This window comes from Glycine max, chromosome 5, assembly GCF_000004515.6.
Source record: "Glycine max cultivar Williams 82 chromosome 5, Glycine_max_v4.0, whole genome shotgun sequence".
NCBI classification, from domain to species: domain Eukaryota; kingdom Viridiplantae; phylum Streptophyta; class Magnoliopsida; order Fabales; family Fabaceae; genus Glycine; species Glycine max.
Window position 1 is genome coordinate 35,170,714 of NC_038241.2, and position 15,386 is coordinate 35,186,099.

The following is a 15,386-nucleotide window of genomic DNA, read 5'->3' on the forward strand; positions in this document are numbered from 1 at the left end:
AGGACAGAGAATCCCACTCAGGAGTTTCCATAATTTTATTCTTTTTTTTTTAATCTGCTCCCTTCACTTTAAAAAATACATATATTTTTCACTTTTTGATTTTGTTTTTACCCACCAATTGATTTATTTATCTTTAGCTAGGATTGGATTAAGAATGAATGTCCCCTTTAGTACACGGAATAAATTAAAGAAACCAAGGTTGGTTTATTTGATAATGCATGTCCATTCGCAGGTTACGTGTTTTCTTTGTTGTCTTGAGCTCTTGACGGGACCATGTAAGTGAAGATTTGTAGAAATTTTATGAGGTTGGTTCATTCTTGATTTGCCAATGAGGTGGGGAATGGGAAGAATGTGGTGCTGGTTATTGGTCGAAGGAGTTACAACGATAGGGGCCTAGTTGTTTAGCATAATTGAGAGGCTGACTTTTCATTTTTGAATGTCTCACACGTCGCACAATTCTGGATACCATCGCATGGGTGTTCACCAAAACCTCACGCGGCGCTGCAACTACACATACACTCGCTTCCTGCATGCACCACCTCCGCTTGCGTCCTGCTCAAACCCATTGCAAGCTTGTCTATTTTCAAATGGGGCCTCAATCTTTGAATGCAGATTGACAAATCCAATTAAAGTGATAATCAAGGTGGTAATATTTTTGTATGTAGTAATCAATCAACACCTTTTTTTTTTTTAATGGCAATATATATCAATCAACACGTTGTAGAAGGTGAAACTACCTGACATTGAGAAATTCCAGTAATACATTTATTCTGTAACGCATTTTTTAAAACATATTGGATGTGGTAATCAATTGCTAAACCAACCAACCACACACACACACACACACACACACACACACACACACACACACACACACACACACACACACACACACACACACACACACACACACACACACACACACACACACACACACACACACACACACACACACACACACACACACACACACAGACACACACACACACACAGGAGAGAGAAAGAAAACTCACATAGACCCAAAAAATTATTCCTCTAAAAGTGAAGAGAACAAATTTTGCTTAAAAACAATTTTATCCATCTACCTATTTATTATTATATTTAAAGGATATAAAACTAATTTAAAATAATTGTATTTTTTTTCTATTTTTTTAACCAAACCCAAACAAAAGGCTAATTCATGTTTCTTCCATTTCTCTACATCCTCTCTTAATTATCTCTTCTTCTTTTTTTCCCCTTCCATTTTCTCCCATTTATTTATCTAGAAATATCAAACAAAACATAAAGGAATTGACAATTTGACATGCATGTTTGAAAAGGTACGACGTGCTTCATATATGAAAACAAACTTGTTACAGTGTACTACTGAGACGTGACCTCGTTTCGTACTCTTGTGTTCTTTACTTTTCTTCTTTTTAGCTTTGTTTTCTTTTTTATTTTTCTTTCCCTTTGGCGAGTGAGAGTGTTATTCAATGATTTTCAAAGTACAGAAGAGAAACAATTTCCCTCTCCTGCTATTAGTATTATTTAGTCTTCTTTTTTTTCTTCGTATCTTCCGTGAAGAAAAATTTTCTTCTAAATATGTTGAAGACTAGATGTGAGTAGAACTCTTCTTAGAGCTAAGCCTTTTTGAAAGAATACAATCCTACAATACATGAAACTCTTTAAAAAAAATAGTATTCCTGAAACGAGAATTTCCAGAGTATAATATTTCTTTTCATGAACATATCTAACTGATGAGTTTCTACAATTGTTTTAGATATATAATCACATTTAAATTTTTTATCACAATAGCAATTAAGATTCCAGCTTTTGAAAAGATATACTAATGTCTGAGTTTTTTTTTTTTTTTAACGAGAGACACACCATTGGCTGACAGATTAAAGTGAACTTCAGTTTTAGATTTCTTTTGCCTTTTGCTTTATACATATATGTTTCCCAATTGCTACACAATCTGACTCATTCTGAAAAAATTTCACTACCTTCATGTATCATATGACAGAGTAGCTTCTATATAAGCTTATCAAAATGCTAACCCCCTGGTCCCGAATAAAGTAGATGCACAAAGATAAGATCTGTTTGGTCACGTCATCATTTTAAGTGCGAGTTCAATGACCTCTATCTTTAAGTTGGAAGTGGCCACTGCTACATTGTTGAATCCGATGACTCTAGCTCTGAGAAAAAAGGGGAGGGGATTGAAATCAAGGATGTTTTGATCAGGATACAAGACAAGTTAAAATAGGTGTAAGCAATTTGAGTACATTTGTTTTAAGATTCCAATATTTGTAAAAATAGGAACACGATTGTCCATGGATATATAATTAGCCTGCATGTGATAAATTGATAATGATTTATGAAAAATTGAATATAAATAATACATGTAATATGTTTAATGGGAAGTGTTACTTGTACATAACGTTGGTCTCATAAAAATTAAGATAAACTACTATAGATTAAAAGGGGAGGGGATTGAAATTAAGTCAACAATCAATGATAATTACATGAACAAGTTTTATAAGTAAAAGATTTATAGTATGTTAATAATAATAAAAAAAAAGATTTAGAGTATATTATCAACATACTTTTGAATAAAAAAAATACACAAACATAAATCACATTATAGTAAATTTTAATTCAAATTTATATTTAAAAACTTTATTTATCTGTATGGGGATGAGAAGGTTTGTTAACTTGTTTGTGCATGTGCAGTGACAAAGGTCCCTTTGTAATTTATTGCTAGCCGTGTGCACTCACTCAATAGTTGTATCAGTTTGGCACTCCTTGTGACAAACTTTATTTCCTATAATATAATAACAATATTTTTTGCAGTGCAAAAAAAAAAAAAAAAAGTGGACGAGACTCTAATGATTATTTCAAATTAATGTATTTTGTCCCTCAGACCTCAATTCGTCAGTGCCATATACTTGGATCCTTCTCCAGGTGATCCATTATGATAGTGTGTTGTTTTGAATTGGGGCTTCCTTCCTGTATTCTTGAATGGACCTATTACGATGGTTTTAATTTGTAGGCCCATATATCCAACAATGTTGGGCTTCCTGTAGCAAGAGTCCTTTAACTTGGTTCTTTGTTATATAGTTAATTCTTGTCCAATTTATTAATGGTATCAAAATGACCAAAAAGATAAGGGGGGATTAAGCCTAAATCTAAGTTAGAAATTACAAAATCTGTACTGAGGAGAAGCCCATTAAAATTGCAGGGGCAAAGTCAAAAGAGAAAATTTGCTTAAGGTTTAGTCGAAAACACGATTTTATTTTGCAATGCTCTTCAACTGGTTAAATTTTGTTAATCAAACCAAAACATTGATCTAATAATTTTAACGATTCTTTTTCACTTTGAAAATTATACTTACAAGTTGAGCGGTTTCATTGCTGGGATTTAAATGTTACAAAAAGAAAATCTGGTTTACTAAAAAATGAAGAAAATATTTTTAGTGATAACCTTTTTTTTTTTTTTTTAGAGGAGAACTTTTCAAGTTTTCTCAAAATTTGTACTACTTTCTTTTTTTTTTTTTTGAATCAAGAAATGAATTAATTCAAAAAAAACGATAAACACAAGGCGATCGCAACCGATCCAGCCCCAACAAGCCAAGAAAACAAAAAGATCAAGGAATTGGTTCTAAACTAAACCAAAACCCCAAAAAAGAAACTATGTCATCAACTCAGCAATATACCTCCTATACCTCTTTCTATCCCACACTCTATAGATTATCGTATTGATAATCGAATCCTCAACTTTCCTGTTATTTACATTTCCACCAAAAACCCTATGGTTTCTATAAGCCCAAATATGATATATTGTTTCAGTAAAAGCACATTTGAGTAACATAGCACGCCATCCCTTTCCTTTACACTTCCTAGTAATCCAATTCAATTCTTCTGACCAAGTACTTGGCATATGAATTATCTGCAACCAATTAAGAACCGCAGTCCAAATAGTCTTCAACTCAATACAACCAAAAAAGAGATGTTCATGGGATTCCATAGAGGAACAAAAAGCACAGTTAGCATCAACATTCAAACCAAATTTTATCAGGCGATCTTTGCTAGCAAGCCTGAAGTGACATGCCTGCCACAAACAAAAAAGAGCCCGCGGTCTGGCCAGATTGTTGCACATTAGAGTCCTCCAACTCATTTTCTCACTTTCCTCAAACAGAGCCAAATAAATTTTTTTCATTTTAAAAACATCCTGCATTCTGGACTGATATTGCAGCAAAAGGGGCCTCAACTTCATCATGCTACTCATAATCCAAGAGTGACTCTTCTTCAAAACCATACTCCAAATTGATTGACCTTGAATATAGTACGTGTGCAACCATTTAATCCAAAGATTATCAGATTTATTACGGACATTCCAAAGTAATTTCAGGATACTGATTTTATTCCATATAGCTAAGTTGATGATGTTCAAACCACCATTAATCTTTGGACTGCAGACTTTTTCCCAAGCAATTGGAGACTTCCTAGAAATGTTGCTATTACCTATCCACAGAAAACTCCTACAAATAGCATTTATTCTCATGATCACAAATTTTGGCAGGGGCAGACATTGCATCCAAAAATTGATTGTAGCAAAGATGACACTTTGAATAAGTTGCACTCTACCAGCATAAGAGAGAAGACCAGCACTCCAATGAGTAATCCGACCAACAATTTTATCTATAAGAACTTGATAATGCTTTATGTTGAGTTTCTTGCTGGATAAAGGAATACCAAGATACCTAAAGGGCATTTTTCCTTCTTTAAAACCAGAAATCAACAATAATTGCTCTTTGACATTAATATCAACAGATCCGCAGTATATGTTGCACTTTGAAGGATTCACATGAAGGCCCATAGAACGGAGGAAAGTGTTGAACTTGTCAAGCATAATCTGCACTGAACCGATATCACCCCTGGAAAAAAGGAGAAGGTCATCCGCAAAACACAAATTAGTTATTTTCATCTTCTCACATTTAGAATGATAATTAAAGTTAGGAATTTTATCCAGTTGGCTTAGAATTCTGTTGAGATACTCCATAACCAGGATGAACAGCAAGGGGGAGATAGGATCCCCTTGTCTAATTCCTCTCCTAGCCTCTAATCTTCTAGTGAACCTGCCATTGATATTAAAGACATAGGTGACAGATCTGACTGCGATCATGATCCACTTGATAAACTGATCAGGAAAACCAAGCTCTCTCAAGATATGCTCCAAAGCATCCCAATGCACCGTATCATACGCCTTTTGAATATCAATCTGCAACATACATTTAGGAGTACCATGTTTCCTCTCATAGCCCCTAAGAAGCTCAAAAGCCAGCAGAACATGATCATGAAGTTGCTGACCTGGAACAAAGGCAGCTTGATTCTTTCCCACTAAAGTGTCAATAACTTTACTCAATCTATTAGTTAACACTTTAGAAATAATCTTGTAAACAGTAGAACAGCAAGAAATAGGCCTAAAATCTTTAATCATCTTAGCTTCCTTATGCTTGGGAATAAGAGCCACCACAGAACTATTGAAACCTTTATGAAGCCTATTACGAAGGAAAAAGTCTAGGATAGCTTCTCTCACATCACTACCAACTATGCTCCAAGCATCTTTGAAAAAACCCACACCATAGCCATCAATTCCTGGAGTTTTATTCACATCCATACCTTTTATAGCTGTATCAATCTCAGCATTCGAAACAGGGCCAATGAGCATATCTCTTTGAAATTGATTTAGAGTATTGCCATTCCTAATGGCAGGAATGTTCAGACCAGCCAGATTGCTCTCACGAGAACCCAAAAGAGCACTGTAGAACTTTAAAACTTCTTCCTCGATATCCTCATGAGAAGTTATGCAGCTCCCATCCTCTTTAATCAGAGATCTGATAGCATTATTCTTATATCTACCTTTGATAGTAGCATGAAAGTAGTTGTTATTACCATCCCCCTGACGAATCCAATTAATTTTAGCCTTTTGTCTCAAATCACTGTCCTCCAACTCATTGAGTTGAAGAAGCTCAGAAGTCCTGTCCTTTACCCTGTTAATGTTATCCACATTGAATCTATCTCTGCATAGATCTTCATGAGCTTGCTGCAAGTTTCTTCTAGCTTCATCAATTTTCTCCCTTAGGCCATTTAGAGGACTGCTGAGGTTTTTCAGAACAGATTGAAGTCTACTGAGCTTAGTCCAAAGTTTATACATAGGATTACCATGTACACCCAAGTTCCAATTCTTCTTAACTTCATCATGGAAACCATTCAACCTAGCCAGACTGTTTCTGTACTTAAATCTACCCCTGAGCCTGCTACTTTGATCTTTACAACTGAGAAACATAAGGGCATGGTCTGAAATACTAGGAGCCAAAATTTGTAAAGTGGAATCAATATGCATTTGCAGCCAATTGAGATTACCCAAAAATCTATCAATCCTAGAGTATATGGTATTATCAGCTTGTTTATTGGTCCAAGTAAAGAAATCTCCACAAGTATCCATTTCATACAAACCAACTCTAGACATCATCTCTCTCAAATCAACATATTCAGACTCAGTTACATCTCTGCCACCAATTCTATCTTCAGCCTTTAGAACATTGTTGAAATCGCCCAAAAGACACCAAGGATCAGCCTGCTGAACTCTGAGATCTTCGATATCTTTCCAAAGCTTCCTTCTATCATCTAAGTGATTAAGAGCATAAATAGCCGTGCACCAATGCAAGAAATCACCATTGGGATTATAGACACCACAGTGAATCAGCTGAGAAGTACTACAAATGTGCTTGATCATAACTTTGCTATCATCCCAAATAAACCAGATTCTCCCATTTTCATGCTTATCATAGTTATCCAGATACTTCATATTCAGATTGAGTTTATTTCTAACAGTAAGAGCTTTATTCTTTCTTACTCGAGTTTCAAGAAGAACAATAATAGTGGGGTTGAGACTCTTGAGACGGGAACTGATCTCTATCGTCTTACCAACCTTATTTAGTCCCCTAATGTTCCAAGAAATCATCCTGGCACTTCCTCCTGCACCACTAGAGAGTCATTCACAACTCCTAGTAGGCCAAATCCATTAGAGCAATTCAATTCAGAGGTACCTGTATCAGTAATTATCTTCTTTCCAGCTTTCTGCATTGTACCTGTATCAGTAACTGTCTTTTTTCCTGCCTTCTGTACTGTAGTCCACTCTGAAACCAGGTCCTCAGTATTAGTAGTGTTGATCATCTATGTCTCCTTATTGCTAGGCCCCCCTTCCTCTTGCTCATTACTTTTCAGAGTAGGTTTTGGTACCCAAACTTTCTCTTTTCTGACTTTAGGTTTTTCACACACATGTCCAAACTTTTTACACTTTCCACAGTACTTCGGTTTCCATTCATACTCCACAGCTTGAATTAACTCATGCCCTTCATTATCAGCAATAGTGATTTCCTTTGGCATTTCTTGGGTGATATCAATCTCCACTAACATTCTAGCATAAGAGATTCTCAGCCTTTGAGCTGTGCATTCATCTGTAACTATCGGTTTTCCCAGTATACTACCAATTTTCCCCATGGTTTTCGCACCCCAAAGGTATAAAGGTAATTGAGGAAGCTTAATCCAGATAGGGATTGTTCTCAGCATGTCTCTCTTGAGATTAAACTCAGGGGACCAATCTCTAAGGAGCATAGTCATGTTCATAATTGTGTAAGGACCCTTCGATAAAATTTCATCCTTGTCCTGGGAAGAATGGAAACGCATAATGAAGTATCCTTCATCATTATAGAACAGATCTGGCAATTTCACAGAACTCCAATTCTTTTCCATGAATTGCTTAACAGAATTCATACTAAGATCTCTCCCTATGACATACATAATCAAAGCAGATTCCCAATATTTAAGCTCACCAATGATGTCTTCAGGTTCAATTTCAGCAATCGGCTTTCCTTCCACAATCTTTGGAGCAAAAAACTCAAGAGCCATCCCATTCTCAGGCTTACGATTTCCACTAATTACATCAGTCCATAGCTTTCTTGGTACCTTATTTTCGTTCGTCTCCTCTTTAGGTTTCTCTGGTACATTGCAGTTCGGTAGGTTAGTTGAAGGAATTGGGGTTTCTTCAGATTCATCATCCTCAGAGCTCACATAGTCTTCAACAGTAACTTCATGACTAGCATTGCTAGGTTCTGGGTTCAATTTCGGTGGTGATTTTTGAGTAGTTGTTGACGGTGGCACCGGAATTTTAGCCGGCCGCCCTCGCCCACGCCCTCGTCCTCTCCCCATTCAAAATCACAAATTAAAAATTTGTACTACTTTCATTCCTTTCCAGTGATAACCTTTTTCTTTTGGCAAAAGAAGCAAAAGCCCCATTGTCAGTGATAACTGATGAGTTTTTTTTTTCTTTTTTTTACGGTAAGTTATTTAACATGTAATATTGATTATCTAAAATTTTTAATTATTTTTTAGCCGTTATTTTTTTTGGGTAACAGATCTGTTATTTTAATTTGACAGTCTTGCAATCAGATTCATAATTTCTTAAAAAGGCAACAGATAAAATTATCCCTTATCTTTTTTTAGTCTTTTTACTTTGATCTCTTAAATTGGTCCATATTCTTAATAAACAATAAGACTCCTACTTAAAAGGAAATGATATATCTTTATTCCTTATCTTGTCTTATCTTATTTTTATTTATTTATAGTTTGATTCCTTATTTTATGTTGGTCAATTAAATTGGTCCAAATTCACAATAATAATAATAATAAAATAGTAAACACTTAATGTTATATTTTTAATAAAGAAATAGTTTGAATTCCTTCACTATTACTTTCAAGGACAATAGTAGCTAGTAAAGGTTAAATAATAGCTTTGATAAAATATTTGAAGTGATGGAATATTCTCATATCATTACTAAAAGTAAAATATTAAAATAACCTATACTTACAATTTTAAGAAATAAGGTTTACCAAATAAGAAAGACGAGAATAAAGAATGCAGGGATATAGGGTTTTTTTTTTTTTTTCTATGTAAGAGCAGAAAAGGAGTAGGTCAAACTAGACTGTCTTAATTTTTATTTTACTTTTTTGGTGAGAGACTTTCTCTTAAGTAAATCTATTTTTTTCTACATTTAAAGTCTGAATCTCACTTATTTATTTGACATGGACTTTTAAAAAATTTAAATAACTTTTTTTGAAAGCCATCCAACTTGAGAATCTATTCAAAAAACTTTTTTTTTTGTCATGAAATCATTTTGTGAAAACAAGAATAAAACACAAGAAAGAGCTTCTTAAATTGTGTTTTAAGAACCTAGAAGAATCTCTGTTGCAGATATTTTTGTAAAAGGTGGAAAACAGTTAGATACTTTGTGCAGCAGGGTGGTGGACAGGTACATTACCACCAGTAGCTATAAAGGCCAAGTCCTCAAAATCTCATCTTTTTGTTCACTTTTTTTATTCAATCCCATAACATTAACATCCTCTTCACCTCATGTCAGATCACAACCACAAGGTGCGTGCTTGCGTGTGTTCGTTTCCCATTTATGTTTGGAATCTCATTGAATTGGTTTATTGTTTCGGTGCTCAGAAAGACAGAAACTTGAGTCACACCTGAAGAAAAGAGCTTCTAATTTTGGTTATTTGAGATATGATAAAGCTACTAAGAGCTATATTAGCTTGAACTTTTTGTTTATCCATAGTTGTTCTTTTTCTTCTTTTATCCTTATCCCCTTCCTCACGTGGCCAGGCTAAGGCACTATTAGGGTTCTTTTATGTAGGAAATTTGGTCCCTTGGCTGAAGATTTTCGTCCTTCAGCTTAAATGAGAAGACCCCTTTAGCTCAGTTTCATCTTGATCCGTTTTTTTATTTTATAAAAGATTGAATTTAGTTATTTATTTGTGGCCTGGAGGGAAGTTCTGAACTGGGTGTGTAATGATAAAGATTTTTCATGATTTGGTCTTGATTTTTGTTATGATCTTTTGTTTGTTATTTTCTAGATTCAGCTTGATTTCCATATTGCCCTTTTACTTTAGTTTCTGGTTAAATTTTTCAATATTCAATGTTGCTCTACTTCGGTGCTGGCTGTTAGTGTTATGTTGTTTTAAGTTGTTTAAGTAGCATAATAGGTTGTGTTTCCCTCTTACTTTCAACAGTTGCAGGAAGTTTGTCCTAGAAGCTTAGTGCTGTTGTGTTTCTTGTCTTCAACCTGTTTTATCCGAATGTTTCCGTAATATCTGTAATCTAATATAATCCTTATGCTGTGGACCTACCTTTTTCTTTCTTTATGCAACATCTTCTATGGAGATTAGATTTTGAATAACTGAATTGCAATATGATCTGGTTAGCACTCTGTAACCTGCTGGTCAGTCTGTTTACTGACTAGTGAGTGTGTTATTGTGTTTTTGATAGCTATATTTTTCCAACTTTACCTTCTTTGAGACATCAAATGATTTTGAAATGATATGCAAAAACATTTGAAATTGTAGTTTTCCTTATATCTTGTTAATAATTGTGGCAATTTGACAGATATCCAATTCCGCTGTCAATGGGAATGATTCTCTGAATGGTCACATCATATCCACTACAGTTGGAGGAAAAAATGGGAAGCCCAAACAGGTACCTTTTTTTGTTAAACCCATTTTTCCAGTAAAGAGCTATTAAGATTTTTTTTTTCAGATACCGAGTTTGTTAAAAATGTAACTTCGATTTTTAAATGCTATGGGATTTAGATGATTTCACCTCTGATCCATGCTAAATCTTTGAAAATTTGATGTTTATGTTGATGATTCTTTTAGACTAAAAGTTACATGGCAGAATGCATTGTGGGGACTGGGTCATTTGGAATTGTCTTCCTGGTAAGACAATATTTATATTCATAGCTGTTACCATCTCCCTATATTTTGACACATGCTGATAATTTTTCATCTTAGGCTAAATGCTTGGAAACTGGCGAGCCAGTGGCCATTAAGAAGGTTTTACTGGACAAAAGATATAAGAATCGTGAGCTACAGTTAATGCGCTTGATGGATCATCCAAATGTGATCTCTCTGAAGCATCGTTTCTTTTCCACTACAAGTGCAGATGAACTTTTTCTTAATTTGGTGATGGAATATGTTCCAGAGTCTATGTATCGAGTCTCAAAGTTCTATAGTAATACTAATCAGAGCATGCCACTTATTTATGTAAAACTTTACATGCACCAGGTATGCCTCAAAGTTTCGGGTGATTGAGAAGGTTCTGTTTTTATCTTTTCACATCCTGATACAGGTCTGTGGTGCACATATAGATTTTCAGGGGGCTGGCTTATATCCACACTGTTCCTGGAGTTTGCCACAGAGATTTGAAGCCTCAAAATATACTGGTTTGCTTATATGCTCTTGCTGAATGGAAATTATTATTAGGACTTTCTTTCCGAATAGTAGGAACTATTTCCTGCTCTGATGTCATTTTGTGTATTCTCTAGGTTGACCCTCTTACACACCAGGTTAAGATATGTGATTTTGGAAGTGCAAAAGTGCTGGTATGTTGATTTCATTCTCAGTACACACACTTTTTTTGTGTGCATCATCATATGTGTGCGTGTGTGTGTTTCAACATTTTATCTTGTTACATTGTAATTTTTTTATATGATTCTGTTTTGGTGTTTTGGTAGACCAGGCAGTTTTGGTTTTTGATATTGCTTTGTTTAGGGCCTTTTGGGTAATCCATCCATTGTTGTGTGTTTTGGAGGTTTCTGTATGATTTATATACATTAAAATTATGTGTTTATGAGCTTTTGCATTGTGACTCCTATTACAATATCGAGGATCATATTTTTCCGTGTTTTTCCTATTGACATTTCTTGTTTACTTGGGATTTTTGTGTGATCAGGTCAAAGGTGAAGCTAATATATCACATATATGTTCACTTTTCTACCGGGCACCAGAACTTATGTTTGGTGCCACTGAGTATACTACTTCAATTGATATTTGGTCAGCTGGCTGTGTCCTTGCTGAGCTGCTTTTGGGCCAGGTTTATGTTATTGCTTTTCTTTTGTTATTAAAATGGTGTAAATAGTCTCATATTAAATAACAATTTACTGCCTAGTGCCATCTGACACACAAATGGAATTTTTTTAAAGCCCTTATTTCCTGGCGAAAATGCACTGGACCAGCTTGTTGAGATTATCAAGGTGCAATTGGTGTTACCACATGTTAGGTTTCTAAGAGCATATCACTCTTGTCATAAGAAATCAGCTCAATAAAATCTGTATTTCAGGTTCTTGGCACACCTGCTCAGGAGGAAGTTTCTTGTACGAATCCAACCTACAATGATTTCAAGTTTCCACAGGTTAGAGCACATCCATGGCACAAGGGTTGCATTTTTTTTGCTCTCTTCTGCCACTTTTGTTTTTCAGATTATCAAAGTTGAGTGTATTAAAGAACCTCGGACATTCTAAACCTTAAAAATTTTGAGTGTAGATATTCCATGAAAAAATGCCTCCAGAAGCAATAGATCTTGCTTCCCGCCTTCTGCAGTATTCCCCTAGTCTTCGATGTACCGCAGTGAGTGTGATTACTGCAATTTTGATTTATTTGTCTGTGTGCAAATCATTTAATCTTTCTTCAACGTGCCAGTATATTTGTTCTGAATGTTATCAGTTAGTGACTGTTATATATATTAACTAGCATAGCAGTTTGAGGAGGATTTTCTTTGTTATGCAGCTAGAAGCATGTGCACACCCATTCTTTGATGAACTCCGTGAACCCAATGCTCACTTGCCAGATGGTCGTCCATTTCCCCCTCTATTCAACTTTAAACAAGAGGTGAGTGTGGCTGCATCATCTTCTTAGCTATGAATGAAGGTTACAAAAATCTAAATGCCCTACAATACGATTTTATGATCAAGATTCTTGATACAGCTTCATTATGAATATATCCATGATCTGATATTCAGTAAGTACCTTGTTTAGGGTCTATTACATGTTTATGTTCTATGTTTACAGTTATCTGGAGCATCTCCAGAGCTCATTGACAAGTTGATACCTGACCATGTGAAGCGGCAGATAGGGATACAACATGCCCATTTGACTGGATTTCTGGAACATGATGTTAAGCTCAGCAAAGTGTAATCTAATGGAGATGAGTAAAAGAGGGTTACCATCCTATTGTCTAAACAAGTAATTATACGTTGCAGTGTAATTCTGTTGCTTACACTGTGCCTGACTAGGACCAAGACTTGGGTTCTGGATTGCTGCAGTTGATCCATCACTCCAGCCAGCATCTATATAGCACGGGTACTCCAAAATTAGAGCCATACACGTACCGGGTATGTACTAGTAACTGGGTACAGGACATACTGTACCCAGTACATGTTGGGTATCCATGGGTGCATACCATACTTATTTTTCAAAAATTAAATTAAGTACTCAATATGGGTACACCTAGGTACTCTTTGGGTATGTACGTCCAGTATTTATGGTGGATCATGTATGGTGCTACAATTCCCAAACATCTTCTAACCATTCCATGAAAAGGAAATAGGTTCAACCCTAACCCTATGTTTGGATGGAGGGTTTAAAAATTTCTAAGAAATTCAAATATACAACATTTTAATTGCCTTGATTTAAATTCCTTTCATTTTGTAAACATTTTGTTTGGATGAAGCAATTCAATTTCTTGTATTTTAATTTCCTTGTTTAGTTAAAGTAATTCAATTTAGCCTTGATTAGATTGTTAGAAAAAGCCACAAGTAACATGTGACAGTGTGTTAAAAAAGTTTTTAGTTTTCAAGATGTAAATCATGGATTTAGCCTTGATTAGTTTAATTATTACCAGTAAATGATATATAAATATGCAGACGAAGAGAGTTTTCCCTTTTTGTACAAATTAAACATACACAGACATGACCAGGTAGAGAAAGAGAGACAGATCTCTCTCAAGGCATTTAATTGCAGAGATCTTTTGCATTTCTCAATATAAGATGAGACACAGGGGCGCGCCAGAGGAACCACCGCAACCCAAACCTTCATTTCCTCACCAGAAAAAGAAGCGCAAGTGTAGAGCCACTGCCACCGCCACCGTCGGTTCCACTTCCGTTTCCTCTGAAACCAGCCACACCAATGGCCCCAACCAGCTCAACACTCACATTCATGATGTTGCTGTTGCGTGCGAGAAGAGTAAAGCCATTGTCGTCGGCGACGATTTTCGTTTTGGTGAGCTAAGGCAAAACGAGAGTGGGTGGGTCGAGAACGTGTGGCTCGAGAGGAGTGAACAATGTCTCTTGAGAGGAAAGACCGAGAGCGAGGAGTGAGTGTGTGGAGGAATTGAAATTCTTTAGTTTTTAAGAGAATTTTAAATTATTCATTTTCTGTTAATTAAAATTCTCTGTTAAAATCATAGATATTTAATTTTTCTTTAAATTGTTATCCAAATACTAAATTTAAAATAATAGATATTCAATGTCTCATCTAATATGAATTATTCAGTTAAAAGTATCCATTCAAACACAGGATAAGAGTGTGATTTTTATACGTTCAAATCTTCGTCTCCTCTCAGGAATGAAGATGGAAGCAAAAATGTAAGAAGGATTCAATGTTCTTGAAGTTGTTACTCTTTGTCTTGATGAAACCATGTTTAGAGGTTGCTCTATGAACCAAAAAAATAATAAGCTTAACATTGTTAGTGTGATATTCATAGTTACGTTTAAGTTTTACGATGTTGATTGTTGAACAACATGATCCTATTACGAGTTGTCTAGTTGAACATGTAGTCCTATTTCAAGTTAAATTTGTTCAAACATTTGTCTCCATTGAGTCTATTATATTGCTCGGACTTTTTCAATTTTCATGTTACATGGGGGATCTATGCGTAGATTTGTCCTTTTGAGCGTGTCAGTGCACTATTGCTTCTGAACCAATTTGAGCCTGTGGACATGATTAATTAGTTTGTTGTCGATGATAAATACTATCATCTTACGTACACATAGCCTCCAAAAATTGATTGATCTTGTTGTATGAAATATTACAACTCTGAATATTGTCAGTTATGAAGATTTGTTAGATTTTCTTTTTCAGAGAAGATTTGTTAGATTATGAATCGATTATTATTTACTAATTTTTTCTTTTAGAAAAATAACCTAGCAAGTTAATTCCACTTTGGGCGTCAGGAATTTTGTCTCTCACGTGTTGATGTTTGCACGGTACGTTTTGCACATGACATGATGGTACAAAGTAAGAAAATCTAGCTAAGCCATATAATGGTAGAAAGGAATTAGAATTTTACGGTATTACCCCTTCGCAAGCATTTTGATGGGTCAATGAGGTATTATTTTCTAATAATACCGCTTCATTTTTTTTCCTGCGTCCTATTTTGTTTTTGTGGTCAGTCTCCACTTGATAGGGTGACGGTTTGACCGGACATTGAAAAAACGTCCCCTTTTCTCTCCT

At 35.2% G+C, this 15,386-nt stretch overlaps 2 protein-coding genes across 5 annotated transcripts; one reads left to right on the forward strand and one right to left on the reverse strand.

Annotated features, from left to right (window-relative positions):
* Positions 1 to 7,214: 7,214 nt before the first annotated feature.
* LOC102664004 (uncharacterized) lies at positions 7,215 to 8,249 on the reverse strand. Its single transcript, XM_006580797.1, has one exon. The coding sequence runs from the start codon at positions 8,247 to 8,249 to the stop codon at positions 7,215 to 7,217; it is 1,035 nt and encodes a 344-aa protein (XP_006580860.1).
* A 1,016-nt stretch (positions 8,250 to 9,265) lies between these two features.
* On the forward strand, positions 9,266 to 13,569 carry LOC100810237 (shaggy-related protein kinase eta). 4 transcript variants are annotated; one of them, XM_006580109.4, is made up of 12 exons: positions 9,280 to 9,471; positions 10,486 to 10,575; positions 10,755 to 10,814; positions 10,890 to 11,162; positions 11,246 to 11,320; positions 11,423 to 11,479; positions 11,830 to 11,970; positions 12,080 to 12,130; positions 12,217 to 12,288; positions 12,420 to 12,503; positions 12,663 to 12,764; positions 12,945 to 13,569. In XM_006580109.4, the coding sequence occupies exons 1-12, from the start codon at positions 9,451 to 9,453 to the stop codon at positions 13,068 to 13,070; spliced, it is 1,152 nt and encodes a 383-aa protein (XP_006580172.1). In that variant the 5' UTR covers positions 9,280 to 9,450; the 3' UTR covers positions 13,071 to 13,569. The 4 variants fall into 4 exon arrangements, with proteins under 4 accessions (XP_014631188.1, XP_040871473.1, XP_006580172.1 ...); XM_014775702.3 differs by lacking the exon at positions 10,755 to 10,814 and having other exon boundaries at positions 9,266 to 9,471; XM_014775701.3 differs by lacking the exon at positions 12,080 to 12,130.
* The last annotated feature ends 1,817 nt before the right edge of the window (positions 13,570 to 15,386 follow it).